Consider the following 21022-nt stretch of genomic DNA (forward strand, 5'->3'; position numbering starts at 1 on the left):
ATGCCTGGTCTCCTCAAAAAACTCTATCAGGCTTGTTAGTTACGATCTGCCCTTCACAAAGCCATGTTGACTGTCCCTGATCAGACCATGATTCTCTAAATGCCCATAGATCCTATCTTGAAGAATCTTTTCCAACAGCTTTCCTACCACAGACGTAAGGCTCACTGGTCTATAATTACCTGGACTAACCCTCCTACCTTTTTTGAACAAGGGGACACCATTCGCCTCCCTCCAATCCTCCTGTACCATTCCCGTGGACAACGAGGACATAAAGATCCTAGCCAGAGGTTCAGCAATCTCTTCCCTTGCCTCGTGGAGCAGCCTGGGGAATATTCCGTCAGGACCTGGGAACTTATCCGTCCTAATGTATTTTAACAACTCCAACACCTCTTCTCCCTTAATATTAAAATGCTCCAGAACATCAACCTCACTCATATTGTCCCCACCGTCATCAAGTTCCCTCTCATTGGTGAATACCAAAGAGAAGTATTCATTGAGGACCTCGCTCACTTCCACAGCCTCCAGGCACATCTTCCCACTTTTATCTCTAATCGGTCCTACCTTCACTCCTGACATCCTTTTGTTCTTCACATAATTGAAGAATGCCTTGGGGTTTTCCTTTACCCTACTCGCCAAGGCCTTCTCATGCCCCCTTCTTGCTCTTCTCAGCCCCTTCTTAAGCTCCTTTCTTGCTACCCTATATTCCTCAATAGACCCATCTGATCCTTCCCAGCATTCTCCCTTATGTCAATTTCCTAACAACCACCACTTCCTGAATTTTACTCTTTTCCTTTCTTTCTTCTCTGTTCTGTGACTTACAAATCTCCACAGAGAATAAAAAGCATTCACAAACATTCTGTCAACTGGCACCGGTCTGAGTCATTCATTTTCTCTTGGTCTCAATCATGTGATGTATTCCCTTTAGTTTCTTTATCTGCTGCCCGACTCTGCATCTTAAAGGACATCTGTCTTCTAACTTTGGGCAAAAGAAAATTAATACTTTCTCTTACATTTACCATTCCAACCCCCTTGAATCACAAAGCAAGCAAAAAGGATATAATGCTCTACTGGCATATATGGTGAATAAACTCTTTTCAGGCTTCCAGCCTGGTACAGGTATTGATTTTAACCAACATTTTTATGACAAACTCTGCCATCTTCTTCAGGGATGATGCCTGGGCATGTCCTGTCTGGTTATTTTTATATCTCCGTCAATCGTCCCTCCTGATTGGTTAGTTCTCATTCAATCAGGTTTCCGCTCTCCCATCTTGTTTACAATTGAATTCCAGTTCTTATTTAGAGCAAGACTTTGTCTTTAAAAAAAATCTTTTCCTCTAGTTTTATTTCAATGGCTTCCTTTATCAGGTGGTCTCTAAAGCCCTTGGCACAGTAGTTTCATGCCGTTGAAAAGAATTTTAACAAAGACAAATGTCTCGCTTTATGTGAGAACTGGAATTTGATTGTAAACTGGGAGAGCAGAAGTCTGGTTGGACAAGGACTAACCAATGAGAAGGGATGGACTATGGCATAAGTATCATAAAATAAAAATGGACGGTATAAATATTACCAGACTAGACATGCCCAGGCATCATCCCGAGGGAAGATGGCAGAGTTTGTCATTGAAATGTCAGTTATAATTGATACCCGTACCTGGCTGGAAGCCTGAGAAAAGTTTATTCGTCAAAAGTAAGCACATAAGTACAGAAGGACATAGAGGCAACATGGATCAATACTGCAGTCAAGAAGGTATATGGCTTGGTTGACCTTATTAGTTATGGCAGACAATATAGAAGTTGTATGTGATATTGCAAATTTACAAAACATTGGTTAGATTGGCACTGGGAGTTCCATGTACAATTCTGGTCACTGCACTACAGGAAGAATGTGATAATTCTGGAGAGAATGTAGAGCTGATTCACCAGTGGGTGCCCTGAATTGAAGAATAGATTGAAAAAAATGACCGGGGTTTCTCAGAACTTGTCTGCCAGTGGGAGAATGTGGACCGAGTTGGAAACTGGTCCTTGTAGACTTTGCACATGAGGTTTAAAGTGTGCTCATGACCTGTCAGGACATGTCTGCTGAGCAGGAGATTACTTGGGTTGTTAGTAACTTAGCAAGGGCCAATGAAATGAAGCAAGGTGTGAGCAGAGCAGCCAGTGTTAAAATGGTGAGGTTTTGGCTCAACAGGTTTCAGTGAAAACAGAAAGAGGCTAATGGTGCTGAGTCGACTGGAATCATTCAGTTGACTGAAGAATTTAATTATAAAATTAAGATAAGAAGTTAGAGCCAAAGGAATAACAAATGTAGGCAAGATGGTAGATAAGGCAACAGAATGCTCCTCCCATACGATGTAGGATTGGATGGTATCTAACAATCTCCCTAATGACTACATCTGCAGGAAGCACAACCAACTTCAGTTCCTGACAGACAAAGGTTACAGAACTGGAGCTAGATGTACTCAAAACCGTCTGGGAGGCTGAAAACCTTGCTGATGAGAACTTTACTCAGACATACAAGGTGCAGGCATGAAGGTGACCACCATGAAAAGTTAGGGGCGTGAGCAATTAATGCAGGGTTCCCCCTGTGGCCATTCCCCTCAGAAACAAGTATGGCGCTTTGGATACTGCTGGGGGAGAGTGACCAATCAGAGTACAACAGCAGTAGCCAGGCCAGCAGCACTACGGTCAGCTCTGAGGACCTGAGGATCAGGAGGGAAGGGTAAAGTCAGGAATGGTAGTGATAGGAGATTCGATAGTTGGAGGGCAAGGGACGGGCAGGAGATCCTGTGGCTGTGAAAGAGAAGGGATGATGTGATGCCTTCCAAGTGCTAGGGTCAAGGATGCCTCAGAGGGGCTGCAGAATATTTTCAAGAGGGAGTGTGAGCAACTAGAAGTTGTGGTACACATTGGCAACAATGGCATTGGTAGAGGTCCTGTTTAGAGAGTAAAGAGAGTTAGGAATGAGGCCCGAAGAGTGAGATCTCTAAGGTAGTAATTTCTGGATTCCCCCCCCCCCCCCACCGCCATGTGCTAGTCAGGGAAGGAATAGGATGGATATGGATGATATTGCAGATGAATGAGTGGGTGAGCAAGTGGTGCAGGGGCAAGAGTTTCAGATTTCTGGATCATTGGGACATCTGCTGGGGAAAGTACCACTGTACAAAAAGATGGGTTACACCTGAACCGGAGCAGGACCAATATCCTTATAGGTAGGTTTGCTAAGGCTGTCGGGAAGGGTTTAAACTAGTTTGGCAGGAGGATGAGAGCTGGAGAGATAGGGCTGAGGATGAGGCAGTTGGAATACAAGTAGATGCAGTGTGTAGTGAGGCCGTGAGGAAGGACAGGCAGATGAGCGGGCTAAATTGTAGACAGTGGGATGTGTTGGAAACGTAACATGGGAGCAAAATTGACAAGGGTGATGAATACAGGATTGATGGTGTTATATTTGAATGAACATAGTCTACAGACTAAGCTAGATGATCTTGTGGCCCAGTTAGAGATTGGCAGGTATGATGCTGTGGACATCACTGTGTTGTGGCTGAAAGAAGTTCATAGTTGGGAACTTAACATCCAAGAATACAGACTGTATTGAAACTATAGGCAGGTAGACAGAGGGGTGTGGTGGCTCTGTCAGTAAAAAATGAAACCTGATCTCTAGAAAGAGGGACATAGGATTTGAGGAGATAGAATCCTTGTGGGTTGTTAAGAAACTGTAAGGGTAAAAAGACCCTGATGGGAGTTATACACAGTAGCCAGGATGTGTGGTACAAATTCCAATGGGAGATTGAAAAGGCATGTAAAAATAGCAATGTTACAATAGTCATCAGGGATTTCAAGATGCAGGGAGATTGGGAAAATTGGGTTGATGCTGGATCCCAAGAGAGGGAATTTGTAGATTTCCCATGAGATGGTTTTTCAAATAGTATGTCATTGAGCCCACTAGGGGAAAGACAATTCTGGATTGGGTGAATCAGATTTGATTAGGGAGTCGATTGGCTGGTTAGATGTTTGCAATAATGAGCAGGTGCATCTAATAAAGTGGCCACTGTGTGTATCTCATAAAATTGTGTTGCTTTGTGGCAGCAGTACGGGACAAGACATAAAAAAAATTACCATCCGTCACAGTAAAAAGATAAATAAATAGTACAAAAGAGTTATTCAAACACTCAGTATTACCTCATCATGAACAAGAAACTGCAAAATTCAAATAAAACTCAATGAAGCAATGTTTCACTGAATCCTGCAATTCCTTTCTTGGGAAATCATCCCAACAATAACCTCAGAAATCATCTGTATTTCCTGAAGATGCCAGTAGCAACCTGGGGTTCTAGATTAAAAGTGGCTCCCACCACTTTTAATCCATATTCACCTCTTTGAAGTGATCAGTCAGTCCAGAACCTCCAAGAGGGATGGAAGGGGAGTTCCCATGACATCAGCAGCAGACTACATAGACTCCAATCCTAATCTGATAGGAACGGTAAGCACTGGAAAGTGAAGGTCTGCTGGTGGCCTAACAAGGTGATTAAGCATGCAATGGGGTCTATCGTGAGGCAGGACAACCCAGGGATTCCCTATGAGATCCAAGACAGCTCTCTCTGGACCTTCTTTTCATCCAAGTTATTTCTTGTTGCTTCCACAAGCACACAATGAAAATGATTTTAATTGGTGGCAGTTTGTGTATATTGAATGCTCTTCAAGAAAAGTTGCCCTCTAAATATACCAGCTGTTAGCAGAACCAAAGGGAAATGTTCAATGTCCCATTGAGTTCATTTTTAATTGGCTTTTCAGCCCTGATCTTTGGCTTTACCAGACAGCTGAAGATAAAATAGAAATCTCACGGGTAGCCGAGCTCCATAAAGTTGTTCCACATTTGCTTCAGCACCATGATGATTCCCATCTGCATGCAGAGGTCAATCAAACAGCCGCTGGGATGACACTGCACCAAATATATGGGAGAGGTACATCAGAAGAGATAGAAATGCAAGCTTACATTTAAATCTACCCGTAGGTAGCGGTAATGCACATAGGTCAGACTGGGCAAGGTTGGCACATCTCTTTGAATGAATTTGCTTAGGTATGACAACATTAATGATTTGTTATGTTATTGTCAACCAATGTTTAATGCATTAATAGCTATGTCCCTAAATCCTATGGAGGGATTTGAACTCATCCCTGGAGATTCAGATCCCCCTTTGTCCTGATCCAAAGGCAACAAGAATGCTACTTCTGCTATACTAATTAATGATAAATGAGTTAACATTTAAAGTTACTTTCATAATATGTACAATAATATATACAGGATTAAATAAAAGTTACAAAACACTTGTGCAGATGACAAATTAGACCTTAAGACACAGGAGCAGATTCAGGCCATTTGGCCCATTGAATCTGCTTGCCATTCTTTCATGGCTGACTTATTATCCCTCTAACCCAAGTCTCCAGCCTTTTCATGGTAACCCTTGACACCAATACTAATCAAGAACATGTCAAGCTCTGCTTTAAATATACACAACGACACGGCCTCCACAGCCTCTTGTGGCAATGAATTCCACAGATTCACTACCCTCTGGCTAAAGAAATTCATGCTCATTTCTGTCTTGGAGCTTCTGCTTTTCAGCCTTCTACCTAACTCCCTGCATTTTCTCTTCAGGACCTCTTTTCTTTGCCTAACTACGTCATTGGTACCAATACGTACCATGACTTATGGCTGTTCACGCTCCCCCTTTAAAATGTTGTGCACCAGATCCAAGACATCCCTAAACATGGCACCTGGGAAGCAAAATACTATCCTACTATCCGGGTGTCTTTTTCATGTCTACAAAATCTCCTGTCAGCTCCCTTGACTATGGCACCTCCTGTCACGATTTCACTCTTCTTCTCCCCACTGTTCTTCTGAGCCAGAGAACTAGACTCTGTGCCAGAGATCAATTTACTGCAACTTTCCCAGATAGGTTATCCCTCCAACATAATCCAAAGTGGTATATTTATTACACTAAGTGGTGCTAAGGATGATGGCGCCTAATGGCGACTACTTTGTTTGCATCTTTGGAAACAGCTCTATTTCTATCTCTAATATCGCTTTATTTTCTTTCTCAGGGTTCTGACCCGGAGTTACATGCTGACTTTGGTTCTTTGCAGGAATGGGACCCATTCTCAGGGCCTCACGACCGGCTGTTTGTCGATATGCCAACGATGTGGCCTAGAAGACTAGCGTGCCTTCAGGGTGCCAGATTTTCGTGGCTCTGGAGGCAGGCGGATTTGAGGTCGGTGCCGCCGCGGAAAACTGGTGTGTTGTGGGAGACAGAAAATCATAATAGCAAGCTGGCTGCTGGCTGTGTGCCCAGAGACCCGAGATCTTTGGGCACCGATCTTGGAAAAAGTGATGCAACAGACTTTTAACAGCATAAACCGGTGAGTAGTTTTTGTTATGTCTCCCCTCCCGCTGTGAAACGGGGGCACCTCTTTTTCCTTTAATAGGGAGAGAGAGAGAGCCTGTGGTATGTTGAGTTACTGGGTGAATGAGTAGTCTTTAGGACACTGCAGGTCTGTGTCTTTACTGATGCTTTGCTGCGCAATTGAGTGCTTGGTGGAGGGTGCAAATGCTGTTTTGCTGGTGAGGGAGGGGGGTCATCGCTTTGCTGCTGCTTATGCATTCGAAGGAGCTGGGGGGGCTTTGGGGTTCTAACATTTAACTGTCATTCTTTCTTTGGGACACTCCTCTGTTTTTGTGGATGTTTGCGAGGATAAAGAATTTCGGGGTGTATATTGTATACATTTCTCTGACGTTAAATTGAACCTACTGAAACCTATTCAACCTATTGAAGGGGAACAGCCACTGGGTACTCTGTACTGGCTGCCTATTTCCTTTTCTTTTCTAATAGTTACGCAGCTTCCTGCCTTAGGGTTGACTACCTCCCTGTAGCATATTCTCCTGTATAAGCTGCAGTTCCAGTTTCTTAACGTGGTCTCTGAGGAGCTGCAGCTCAGTGTACTCAGTGAAGATGTAATTATCAGGGAGAATGAAGAATCTCCCAGAGTTCCCTCATCTCACACAAGGAACATATCACAAAATCTGGACCCATTCTCAGTGTACTAGCAATGTAGCAACATAAAAAGAACTTACTAGAGACTTACTTAGAGCCTGCCTTTGTGTTTGCCCAAGCCTGTGCTCACCTAAAGCTTTTGAATCAAAGTTGTACTAATCTGATACTGCCTCGCTCCAACAATGGCTACTCTGCTTACATTTCCTTTCTTTTTATTTGCTCAACTAAAACTCCGTTTTGATGAGACTTGTTTCAAGTTGAAAATTATTATTAAAATATAAAATTAATATTAGAGTGGGAGAAATTCTTATCCTGACTTCTTTCTTCCCCTGTATAGAGAAACACAGTTACCATTTCATGTTCAGGATGTTCTGTCAGAATACAGAACATTTTTGATGGAAAGTGATTAAACTGAAATTAGTTCCTTGGATATGGTTGGTGACAATCTGACCTGTCGAATATTTCCAGAACTTTCCGTGTTTATTCTTTAGATTTGCAGCATCCACTGCATGATGCTTTTGGGTTTTGAAATGTAGATGTGATTAAGTCCAGGACTTTGGGTCTTTACCTTGCAGTGAAAGAATAATTGGGCTGGTGGGGCTCCAACTGGCTGGAAGTGCTTTCAATAAAGATCAGTAACATAAGACATGAATGGATGCTGATATTTGTCCCATTACTTCCATTACACATGTACCCTTTCAAAATTTATCTGTGCTCCTGAGCTCTCATGAACATAAAACTTTATTAAAATGTGGACAGTTATTTTCAAACTATAAATATATCTGAAAAGCTGATACAATTATCCAATGAGCAACCCTTCCACCAATGTTCCTATTAATATGATGTACATTAACTACCATGTACTAGGAAATTCTGGGATAAGTCTCCACAAAAGGAGGTATAAGATGCTCTTTCCCTCTGTAGCCTGTTGGTCATCCTTGGGCAAGGTGTAGCACCTACTTAGCCCACTGATCAGGATTATGTGAAGCCATGGCAGCAGGAGGTGGATGGTCACATGAGCAGCTGGTGCATATCAGAAGTCCTGGTTGTGAGGTTACTGGCAGCAGGCAGACAGTCTACGAAGAGTATAGTTACAGGTTGGGGTCACCCGTCTTGTAAAGGCGCTGCCCAGAAGAAGGCAGTGGCAAACCCCTTCTGTAGGAAAATTTGCAAAGAACAATTGTAGTCATGGATAGACCACGTCATACAACACAGCACGTAATGACTGGGATTTTTATTTTATTCAGGCTCCGTGTTGGTTATCTTACTGTAGTCCAGATTGTGTATGTGAAAGGACACAATACATTATACGTTCATTTGATTGAAGACGTTTAGAAACATCAAAATCTACAGCACATTATAGGTCTTTTAACCCACAATGTTACGCCAAAAATGTAACCTACTCTAGAAACTGCCTAGAATTTCCCTACTGCATAGCCCTCTGTTTTTCTAAGCTCCATGTACCTATCTAAGAGGCTTTTAAAAGACCCTATTGTATCCACCTCTATCACCTTTGCTGGCAGCCCATTCCGCGCACCCACCACTCTCTGTGTGAAAAAATCAGCTCTGACATCCCCCTTCTAACTGGTTCCAAGCAAATTAAAACTATGTCCCCTCATGTTAGCCACTTCAACCTTCGGAAAAAGCCTCTGGCTATCCACATGATCAATGCCTCTCATCATCTAATACACCTCTATCAGGTCACAGGTACTCCAAGGTACTCCTCTGTCACTCCAAGGAGAAAAGGCCAAGTACACTCAATCAATTCTCATAAGGTACGCCCTCCAATCCAGGCAGCTCTAACCTCTGACAACCCTCCAGATTATCCACAACACTCCCATTGTTTGCGTCATCAGCAAATTTACTAACTCACCCTTCTACTTCCTCATCCAAGCAATTTATAAAAATCACAGAGGGGCCCCAGAACACAGCCCTACGGAACTCCACAGGTCACCGTCCTCCATGCAGAATATGAAACATCTACAACCACCCTTTGCCATCTCTGGGCAAGCCAATTATGAATCCACAAAGCAAGTCTCCTTGGATCCCATGCCTCCTTACTTTCTGAAAGAGCCTTGCATGGGGAACCTTATCAAATGCCTTACTGAAATCCATATACACTACATCCACTGCTCTACCTTCATAGATATTTCTTAGAAGTTTTAATCAAAACTATATGAACAAGTGCAATGGAAATTTCACGATAAATGATTGGCTCTTTTATGTCATCGCGTAATATAATTGTGAACTATGATTCTGGCTATCTTACAGTATTCAAGAATTAAATGTCAGTTAAAAATTATTGGCATGAAGGTTATTATGGCTATGGTGAATTCAAATAATAGCTGGTTTACCTCTTCCAGTCTCCACCTGTGAAACAGCTTGGCATAGTCACCAGGCCTTCCTGCAAACCTGATCGACACAAAAGTAGACATTAAAGCTGTGGCAACCGTATTACCCCCATAGCCATTAAATTAACTGCCTCCAATAATGTAATTAACATGTGGAAACTTACAATACGTATTAATTTTAACTTTGCACTGTCATTGTTATTGCTGCTAGTCTCTCCAGCTTTCTGACCAACATCATAGCCTACTCTTTGGAATTTCTCATCTGACTTAGTACTGTCTGCATGGGCTTTACACATTCTCCATGCAGCTGCCTGAGTTCCCTCGGGGTGCTCCACTTTTCTCCCACTACCCAAAGGTCAATGGGTCAGTCGGTGAACTAGCCTCTGCAAATAGCCCATAGTCTGTTGGGGGGGGGGGGGGGAGAAGAAATTGATTGGAATGCATAGAGAATAGGTTGCATAGAAAATTGATGGGGAATTGGAATGCTCTATGAGTGATCATTGGCCTGGTGGGCTGAAATTTGTTATAAGTAAATATGGAAATATGAAATATGTGAAAAACTTCTGACTACCAGCAACCCCCCCCCCCCCCCGCTCTACAGATCTTCAGTAATAGAAATTTAATCTAATGAATATTCACAAATTACTATTAGATCATCTGAGACATAGAATAAATATTTACTCTCACAAGCTTTTTTTCAACTTGCATTTCTTGATGCATGTGCAAATCTGACATTACTACCATTGTGATACAGATTTTTTAAAAAACATCGGGGGTGGTGGCATGGTAGCACAGTGATGAGCACAATGATTTATAGTACCAGCGACCCGGGTTCAATTCCATTTGTAAATTCTCCTTGTGATCACATGGATTTCCTCCTGGTGCTCTGGTTATCTCTCACATTCCAAAGGCGTATTGGTTAGTAGATTAATTAGTCATTGTAAGTTGTCCTGTGATAAGGCTAGGGTTAAATCGGGGATTGTTGAGTGGCACAGCTCGAAGGGCCAGAAGTGCCTAATCTGCACTGTATCTCAATAAATATAAAAAACACAAATGAATACAACCACCCCAACCCCTCCCTGGAACTTGCGGGTTGTATGTATAGTTTCATTGTAAGCATCTGGCACAATGTTTTAAAAACAATTAAATTACACTGAGCAGATATTTTAATAGTTTTTAAACATTTCAGAGACTATTGAAATCTCCAACATCTGAGACAGAAGACAAAATACAGGAGCAGTTGATAAAATTAGTCTTCCATTCCTTTAGACCAGTTGTTTCCAACTCTTTCCTTCAAAATGGCTCCATTTAAAGATGACAGGGGTCTTGAGATCACAAAAATAATCCTGTTAACATGCAGGCAAATATTGACTTTATATTGTAAATGAATGGATTACTTTGTAATAGCCAAACATGGTTATGATGATACCAAGGCAATTGTCCTGTCAAAGGAAATAATCCAACCAATATTATACTGTTGACCATTTTTGTGACCCCAAATTGGATGATGACCTAAAGGTTTGCAATGTCTCATTTGATCATGATGGGTCTGTACCTCAAATTTGTTCACCTGCACCTGTTCTACATGCCTTAGCTATCTGATCTAACATAAATCTTTATATTAGGAATGGGGATAAGGGATGGGATGACAGCATGCAGCAGAGCACACAAGCATCTATGCAGCACAAAGCAGAAATTGGATCAGCAACCGCAAATGTTCAACTGTAATAATCTTGTCTGAAAACAGTATTGTTTATCCAATACTAATTTTCTATGTAACCTCTACGTACTCTCTCGATTGACTGCCTACCTACACAGTTGCCCTAGATTGAAATACCTGCAGTAGTTAGATGGTGTATATCAAGTCCTGATGAAGGATCTCAGCCTGAAATGTGAACTGTTTGTTCTCCTCCATAGGTGCTGCTGACTCGCTGAGCTCCCCCAGCATTTTGCATGTGTTACACACCGTCATTTGTTGTTTGGATGGTCTGCGACGGTTTAGAGCTCACCAGTTTCTCTTACTTCTGGGAAGCAACTGGTTTCTGCATGGAGTTAGCTTGCAGAGAGGACCTTTCGGTGAAGGGAGAAAGGTGGGAGTAATTGGTATGGTGTGGATCAACGTTACTGAACTGATCCGGCACTACTGGGAAGACAGTTGTGTAGCGGCAAGACCAAACCAAAACAGATGCCGTTAGCTTACAACCACTAGGGAGGGGTTGCACTCGCACGTCGTGCCCCAGCTCCGACGAAATGAGTGCTCCAAAGAGTCCAATCTTTTATTTGATCCCTTGTTAGCAATTAGCAAACATACAACCTTGAAGTCATGATGGTGTGCTCAAAATGTAAGGTAAGCATCATTCAGCTTTATTGAGCGTAATCTCAGTGGTCAGCAAAAGATACAACCTCTGCTGGTCCCAAGCTATAAACTGCCAGGAAATAAGCAAGAATATGTAACTTACTCCCTTTGCTTTTACCAAGCCTCCACTCATGTGACTCATAACATATCAAAATGAATGCGCAAAACAGAATACAAAGCAGATAGAGAGCAGATACATGGCTCCTGCAAGTTTATATAAGTTCGCTGTCGGAAGAGCTTCACAGAGATGGGAGTAACAACTGTCTTCCCCTACACTTTGCGGTGCTTTTCATTCTGTGTGCATGGCACCACCTGAGGCTTGAGGCAGACACTCAGCCCATCCAGAGTTTACTAGTTTTAAACTGCTAATCTGGGCAAACGCCATCACCGATGTACACTTCAACTTTGCATCATAATCACCCTACAGCATTTCTCCATATTTGAAATTGCATTTTATCTTGAATCCCTACGAGTATTAATAACTTTCACACATGCACATAAAGGATTGATCATTTATCTGCTGAGCCCAAAGAGTCTTTAAATGTTCTTCGTTCTGAATTTTAAGAGCTCAGTAATCTAGCTTTGCAAACTGCCTGCAGCAATCAAATGAAAATAACGGAGACTGTTGCCTCAAGCACAGTCTCTGTTGCACAGCCTGATGAGTTAGTTGAATGGTATTCCCCACTCTGGCATTAAATAATTTAACAGAGCAACTGGGTCGAAGGCTCATGGATCTCAAGTGTGTTTACTTTGATCAGCTACAATAGGGTCCAGATTACTAACTGAGAAACAATAATTCAGTCCACTGTCAAAACCAAAGCTGAGAACTTACATTTAAATTCTACCATTATAATAATAGATGTTGATACAATATTTATATGCCAGCCTAAATATTCAATAGACAGAAATACTATTTGCATGCCACCCTTATTAAAAAAACTTATGCCTTATTTAAAGACTGCCTTTTTGTCCTATGACTTCAGTCCCTGTCTTAGATATGGGGCAAATAGTGTCCAGCGAAGTTCAGATGAGGGCTAGTGATTATTTTCCCAAAAATTATATTTTATTCATTATATACACTCAGTGGCCACTTTATTATGTACCTCCTATACCTAATAAAGTGACTCTTTATCTCATGTTCTGGTTATTTATTGCTATTTATTTATATTTGCATTTGTCGTATGCACTCTGGTTGATCTTTCACTGATCCTGTTATAGCTACCATTCTATAGATTTGCGGAGTATGCCCTTAAGAAAATAAATCTCAGGGTTGTATATTGTAACATATTTGTACTTTAATAGTAAAATTTACTTTAAACTTTGAGTCTTCTCAAAGCATTTTGGTCTTCTGCTGCTGTAGCCCATCTACTTCGAGGTTTAATGTGTTGTGCATTCAGAGATGCCCTTCTACACTCCACTGTTGTAACACATGGTTATTTAAGTTACTGTCACCTTCTTGTCAGCTTGAACCAGTCTGGCCATTCTCCTCTGACCTCTCTCATCAACAAGCCATTTCCCCCCCGCAGAAGCAGGTAGCTAACTGGATGCTTTTTGTGTTTTTGCACCTTTCTCTATAAGCTCTGGAGGTTGCTGCACTTGAAAACCTCAGGAGATCAGCAGTTTTTGAGATACTGAAACCACCCCAACTAGATCAACAGTCATCCCATAGTCAAAGTCATTTCTTCCCCTTTCTGATGGTGAGTCTAAACAGCAACTGAACCTTTTGACTATGTCTGCATGCTTTTATGCATTGAGTTGCCGCCACATGATTAGCTGATTAGATATTTGCATTAACTAGCAGGTGTGTAATTATACCTAATAAAGTAACCATTGAGTACATATCCATTACAGTACATTCTTATGCCTTCAATACCAAGCATAGAATTAATTTTGCTGACAAAATTTACACTGTGTCAACATGACCCTACCCACCCCAGATACTTTCTCTGCTCCCTTTTCCCATCAAGGAGAAGACAGAATAGCCAGAAGCAGGTACCAACAGAATCTAGAACAGTTTCTAGCCCTGTTACAGTAACACATATAGTCACAAAGTAATATTAGCACAGGTCCCTGTGTGGCATGGATTGAAGATTGAAGATGCATTGGATGTTGTCCTGGAGCCATGTTTCTGCAAGAACAAGCACACAGCAGTTCCCCATCTTGCACTGGGTCAGCTGCAGATGAAAGCCCTCCAGGGAATGACACTGGAGAGCTACATTGGTGGGAGAGCTGGGCCACAGGGGCCAGCAGGATTTCATCTGCACCTCTGTTTCTCTCTCACAGTGGCCTCCAGCTTCTCCTTCCTTGGGTGAATCTAACAGGCGATACCACCTGGTCCACACAGATCCTCCACCAGTAGTCTCCCCAATGAACCAAACTTGGAGTATTTTGTATTTCCAATTTCCACCAGGTTCTTGCAATCACAAGAAACACGTTTAAGACAAACATTTGCACTTTTTTGGACCCAAGGAGGCTGCTGCGACCAAACATGTCACCATATTATTGGAACTGCTTACATGCCTCACTATAACATCTCTGCATTACTTTGAGAATCAACTTGCTTGATGAACTCTTACCATTTCATAGAATGTATTTGATTAGTTTCATTCTGCACATGTTAACCATGGTTGAAGGCTTTCATGCTTTGGCCTACTGTTCCACAATGATGCTCTATGTTTGGCTTATAACTAATGCAGCTGATGCTAATAATGCACATCATGATGTATTTATCAGATAAGCATACAATGGGTAGGGAGATTTAATAAGGGGCTAGCACCCCAAGATAACGAAGTCTATGTTCACTGAGCAAGATGCAATCTCTCAAATACCTGACAGAGGTACAGAAGATTATGAGATGCATAGAATGGGTGGGCAGTCAGAGCCATTCTCCCAGGGTAGAAATGTCAAATACCAGAAGACATGAATTTCAGTAAGAGGAGTAAAGTTTAAAGGATATGTGTGGTGCAGGAGTTTAGCACAGAGAGTATTAAAGGCCTGGAATGAGGTAATGGTTGAGGCAGATAAAATAATGGCACTTAAAAGGATTTTTGACAGGCATGTGAATATGCAAGGAAATGGAAGAATGTACTGTAGATCACAAATAGGCAGAAGAGTTTTTTAAAATGTGAGGGGGGTACTTTTAAAGAAGATGTGTGGGACAGGTGTTTAACACAGCACAGTAGATGGCTGGAATGAGGTGCCAGGGTTAGTTGTGGAGACAGACACAATAGTGGAATTTAAGAGGATCTTAGATGGACAAATGAATATGCAGGTAAATTTGACATTGTAGGCCGAAGAGCCTGCTCCTGTTCCATTCATTCTATGTCCTTCAACATTGCCTGGAACCCCTACCTGTCTCATTTCCAACCTGATGTTCTCTTCCACCTCTATCCCTCTGCCCCGTAACACAAGTGCCCCCAGGGTTGTGTCCTGAGTTCCCTCCTCTACTCCCTTTACACCCATGACTGTGCTGCCACACACAGCTCCAATCTGCTGGTCAAATTCGCAGATGACACAACATTATTTCGAGGGGTGATGGGACAGCCCACAGAGGAGAGATTGACACCCTGACACAGTAGTGCCAAGGAAACAACCTCTCCCTCAATGTCCAAGAAAACAAAAGTTGATCATGAATTACAAGAGGAGTGGAGACAGGCTTGCCCTGATCAACATCAATAGCTCTGTAGTTGAGAGGGTGAGCAGTTTCAAGTTCCTCGATATACACATCACTGAAGATCTCACCTGGACTGTACACACTGGCTGTGTGGCAAAAAAAAAAGCATAACAGACTCTATTCCACCTCAGGTGACTGAAGAAGTTTGGCATGATCCCCCAAATACTCAAGATCTTCTACAGAGGCACCACTGAGTGCATCTTGATCGGTTGTATCACTGCCTGGTATGGGAACTGCACCAACCTTGGATCACGGGGTACTGCCTAGAGTGGTACAGACAGCCCAGTGCATCTGTGGACGTGAACTTCCCTCCATTGAGGACATTTACAACATCAGGTGCGGAAAGAAGGCCTGGAAGATTGTCAGGGACACCAGTCACCCCAACCATAAACTATTTTAGCTCCTTCTGTCTGCCAAGTGGTACCACAGCATTAAAGCCAGGACCAACAGGCTGCAGGACAGTTTCTTTCTATAAGTCATTAGCCTTATAAATTTACATGTCTGTACCTTGCAACAGAGTCATATCACAAATATTTTTCTCCCTCACACTATGGGATGAATGCAAGATTTAAATAAATTCAAATTCAAATACATCCCTGACTTCCATCCCCACCATTAGCAGCCAGGTTCCAGTTGCTCTGAGTACCTTCTCCAAAACCTTCTCTTACCCCTTCTCTTTTCCCTATTGAGAAAACTCCACCTTGACTGTGCTAATGGAGGTTTATACTAATGTCATTTTATTTGGCAGAGAATCCAAATTTATTTTTAGCATTTTATCTGAGAACACATGGATATATTACAGCAAAGAGGACAGAAATGTGCAAAGTGTTGTTATTAAAAACACATCTTAAAAGTTTCAAATAATACTCGATGTTACACCACAGGCCACCTGAACAATCAAGTATTTGCCAGTGAATACCTTCTACTGAAACTTGATACCAACTTTGTTCTGACTGTACAATACGCACTGCCATAATTATTCTCCAAAATCATCGCGGTGCTATGCCAACACTCAGAACTTCCTTACATCCTAACCTACCAGTAGAGACTCACTATAATCAGATAGAGGCCTCTGGTCATCCAGATTGCCCAATAAAGAGCCAATTATCTGGAGTTACCAATTCCTGCTGCTGTCTGTAAGGAGCTTGCATGTACTCCCTGTGATCGCATAGGTTTCCTCCAGTTGCCCCGGTTTCTTCCCACAGTCCACAGGCATACCAGCTGGTATGCTAATTGGTCATTGTAAATTGTCAAAGATTAGGTTGGAGTTAAATCAGGAGTGTTTGAGCAGCATGACTCAAAGAGTTGGAAGGACCTATTCCATGCAATATCTCAATAAATAAACAAACAAACAAACATTCTCAGTCTGCAGGATACTGCCGTTCTGATGTGTGACATAATGCATAGCTACCCAGTCTGAGGCTGGTATATGGCCATTGTGCCATCTTGTGCATACTTATCTGTGACCATTGTACCATGAATTTTGTATGCTTTAAAAGCGGTTTCCTTGCTGATTGCAAACTAGTTTTCAGTGGGCTTGTATTACAGGAAAGCAGCTTCATATTCTACTTCTTTTGGCTCCGTTGTTGAGGCCTTTAAAGTATTGCTTTCAACTTGTCTATTTTCACAACATATAAAATATCTCTCTCTGATCTCATCAAAATTAAAAGCAAACCTCAACAATATAAACACTGAACAATATAAAAATATTACCAGGAAACATCTGCACCTTCAATTGCTCCATTACCCATTTACCTACATTCACAGCTGTTCTACAAACTGCACAGTGTGATCCCATCCTGTTTTCGGAGTAGAGCGAAGACTGACACATTTCTGAGAGATAGTTTTAGAGCAGCCAAAAATATTTCTCTTTAAATTTGATTTCTGTGCTAAACATTGATTCAATGGTGATGATTAATAGTATATTTTTAGTTTTTATTTAAAGATATGACACAGTTATAGGCTCTTCCAACCCAATTACACCCATGTCCCCGTACACCTTTGAAATGTGTGAGGAAATTGTCATCACAGGGAGAATTACAAGCTCTAACAGACAGCAGTGGAAATGAATCCGGGTTGCTGTTGCTGTAATAGCGTTATGCTAACCACCAAGCTACCACTGTAAATCTGTGTCAGAAGTGCAAGGTATATGGGAAAGTTTTTCTCCAGATCAGTGCTGGTCCTGAGAAGGTGACAACAGGTTGCCTTTTTGAAATTAAGAACCATCAAGGTGATAGCACTCTGGTGGAGTGGATTAGAACTGAGCCTTCCATTGTTCTAGTCAACAGCACAGATTGTGCATACACCCATGCGACAGGACTTCACTCCAGGCAAACTCTCGGAAATGGTGCACTCAGTAGCAGTAACCATTTAGCAGCCGCGGTAACTGTTTAAGTAAGTCCATTTGTCAACCTTAAACAATGCTTATGCTGTGAGCATAATCTTACGAAGAATGGCTGACACATTTTGGAATTATTCTGGAAATGGAAACATCTTCCTTTGACCAACGGGTTTGAACCAGTACTTGGGCGAGCAATGAGAAACGGTTTAAAAAAAGCTGGCAGGCAGGATTTCATCAAATCTCTTATCTGGCCTCCTGAATTGCCAATACCTATAGACATTCCATGCGGGGCTTAAAACTAAAATATATCTAATTCCCATTCCTATTCTGACATGTTAGCCCATGGCCTCCTCTACTGTCACAATGAGGCCACATTCAGGTTGGAGGAGCAACCTCTGTTGCTGGGTAGCCTCCAATCAGGTGGCATGAACATTGATTTCTCTAACTTCCGGTAATTATCCTCCTCCCCCCACCCCCCTTCAACATTCCCATTCCTGTATCCCTCTCACAGCTTCACTTCTTTCCTGCCTATCACCTTCCTCTGGTGCTCCTCTCTCTTCTCTTTCTTCCATGGTCTTCTGTCCTCTCCTATCAGATTTCCCCCTTCCCCGGCCTTTTATCTCTTCCACCAATCAACTTTCCAGCTCTTCACTTCACCCCTGCCCCTCTCCCGGTTTCACCTATCACCTGCCACCTTGTACGTCTTCCTCCTTTCTTCATATTCCGACATTTCCCCTTCTTTTCTAGTCCTGAGAAGGGCCTCTGCCTGAAACGTCAAAAGCTCATTCCCATGGACAGATGCTGCCTGACCTGCTGAGCTCCTCCAGCACATTGTGTTCGTTAAACTAAAATATCCGCTGGCAAACTAATTTTTTATTCAAATCAAGACGATGTCTAGCCAACAACTTAATGTAATGGGAGGCTGTAATGAAATGCCTCTACAGTACATTATGGTGCTAAGATCTTTAATGACATCTGTACCTCTTTAAATTAGTCTCTTGACAGTTTCTTAAAGTAAAAAGAAGGGATGTGTTAAACTGCAGTTGCAAATGACACTTTCAGCAACTGGTGAATCAGTATCAATTTGTCCTGCACCTTAAATTCATGCACTAAAATTAAGCATTATTTGATGTAGAGATAAGGTGATACATTTGGCATCTGCCTCCTATTATCTAAGCCTGCACTCAACACTGGAATGTTATACAAACAGTTTAATGAGACTCACCTGCCAAGGAAGAAAGCGACGTAGAAGATTGAACTGTTGAGGTTGACAAACTCAAAGAGAAACATTTTCAAAGCAAAGCTGTTCTCCCACTCTGACTCTGTACGCGGGTGCTCTGCAATGGCAGACAAGATCTCGGTGAAAAATAAAGTAAAATATCCTTACAGAGAGATTTTTTTCTCTGTCTATGCCTTCTACGAGTATCCAATAAATGCTCATTCAAAATCGGGCAAATTTAAATTCAGGTTTTGAATTCAAATTATTCATGTGTTCCATGAAAATTGTTTTTAAAGCGATCTGGATATTTTGTAATGACTCTAACTGCAGTAAAACTCAAAATTGATTCCATCAATATCTGCTAGATTCATAGGATTACCCATCCATAGAGACCCTTCAGCTCACTGATACCATGTATCACTTCAACGCAAAAGGATGAAGTTAACCCCACTCTCCCGTTCTCCTTCTTAACTGCAAATATTCCTGGGCCTGGCCCAGCTGGTCATTCACTGATCTAGGGGGTAGGCCCAAGTTCTGCCCAAGTCAACTGCCTACCCCTCTTCCAGGGTTACGTACATGTGTCCCCTGTGAAGTCGCTCACACAGGTACAATGGGGATTCCAGGGCTCATGGGCACCACAAGGAACACAATTTCCAACTGGATAGTGATAACTGACCATGTTAGAATTTGTAAGAATAAATAGCATGCAGAGAGAAGGACCATAACATTGTACTAATGTGATCCTGTAATCACTGAATAAAACACTTTTGGAAAACAAAGCATTGCAAATCACGTCCTTTTATTTACACTTACTTTTTAAATTGAATCTGCCTCAATTCCATCTCTGTTTTTCCTCGACCGAAACCCCTCATTGTGTAAGGATATATCTCCTCATGTTACTTGTGGAACTTTTGCCAGTCAGCTTTATTCTGTGCCCCCTAGTTCTTAAACCCTCCAACAAAAGAACAGTTTCTCTCTGTTTACATTCATGGTTTCAATGACCTCACAACTTCCCCGATTCTGCACAGAACAAGCACAGCGTCTCCAGGCTATCTACATAACTCATACCCTTATCCCTGGAACAACAAACAACATGCTGGAGGAATTCAGTGATGAACTGGCTTTGTGGCTGTGGATTCACTTTCGTGAACTTTAGTGCAGAACATTATTTGTATTTTTTTATTGTTTGTGTAATATTTTGCATATTGGGTGTTTGACAGTCTTTTTTTAATGGATTCTATTGGGTTTTCTTCTGCGGCTGCCTGTAAGAAGGCAAAGTTCAAGCACACGTACTTTGATAAGAAATATACTCTGAATTTTATTCCTCCAGAATCCAGTATGTCTTTTCTTCTGTCTTCCTTGTGCCTGGAAACTTTTCAGCAAAGCTTTCATTTGAGCTCTCAAAAATCTACATATCTTCCCCAAAGTAGGGAGTCCATAATGGGATACAATTCTCCAGTGCTCATTAAAGTTCATCATGATGTCCTATCTCTTGAATTCTATTTATAAATGCCAGCATTCAGAATGAATTTTTAATCACCATCTTAGTCCATGTTAGCACTTCTAATAAACCATGCACATATACACAGTGGGATATAGATTATTTGTAGACATGGGTGTAGAAGTGGCAGATGGAGTTTAACTCAGGCAAATATGAGGTATTACACTTTAGAAGATCAAATATAAAGAGACATTACACTGTTAATGGCAAAACCCTTAAGAGTGCTGATAGAGAAAAATAGAAACATAGTAAACCTACAGCACAATACAGGCCCTTCGACCCACAATGCTGTGCCGAACATGTCCTTCCCTGAGAAATTATCTAGGGTTAACCTTAGCCTTCTACTTTTCTAAGAACCATGTACCTATCCAGGAGTTTCTTAAAAGACCCTACTGTATCCACCTCCACTACTGTCGCCGGCAGCCCATTTCATGCACTCACCACTCTCTGCATGAAAAACCTACCCCTGACATCTCCTTTGTACCTACCCCCAGCACCTTAAAACTGTGCCCTCTCATACTAGTCATTTCAGCCCTGGG

At 41.9% G+C, this 21022-nt stretch overlaps 1 protein-coding gene across 1 annotated transcript in view; it reads right to left on the reverse strand.

Annotated features, from left to right (window-relative positions):
• ano3 (anoctamin 3) overlaps window positions 1–21022 on the reverse strand; it is a 521252-nt gene that overhangs the window by 45127 nt on the left and 455103 nt on the right. Inside the window, exons 18-20 of the mRNA XM_059976011.1 lie at window positions 18989–19100; window positions 9397–9454; window positions 4838–4935 (exon numbers count right to left, since the gene is read on the reverse strand). Of these exons, the coding sequence (XP_059831994.1) occupies window positions 4838–4935; window positions 9397–9454; window positions 18989–19100 (268 nt within the window). The remainder of the gene's footprint in view (window positions 1–4837; window positions 4936–9396; window positions 9455–18988; window positions 19101–21022) is intronic.

Source organism: Hypanus sabinus, chromosome 7 (assembly GCF_030144855.1).
Source record: "Hypanus sabinus isolate sHypSab1 chromosome 7, sHypSab1.hap1, whole genome shotgun sequence".
Lineage (NCBI taxonomy): Eukaryota > Metazoa > Chordata > Chondrichthyes > Myliobatiformes > Dasyatidae > Hypanus > Hypanus sabinus.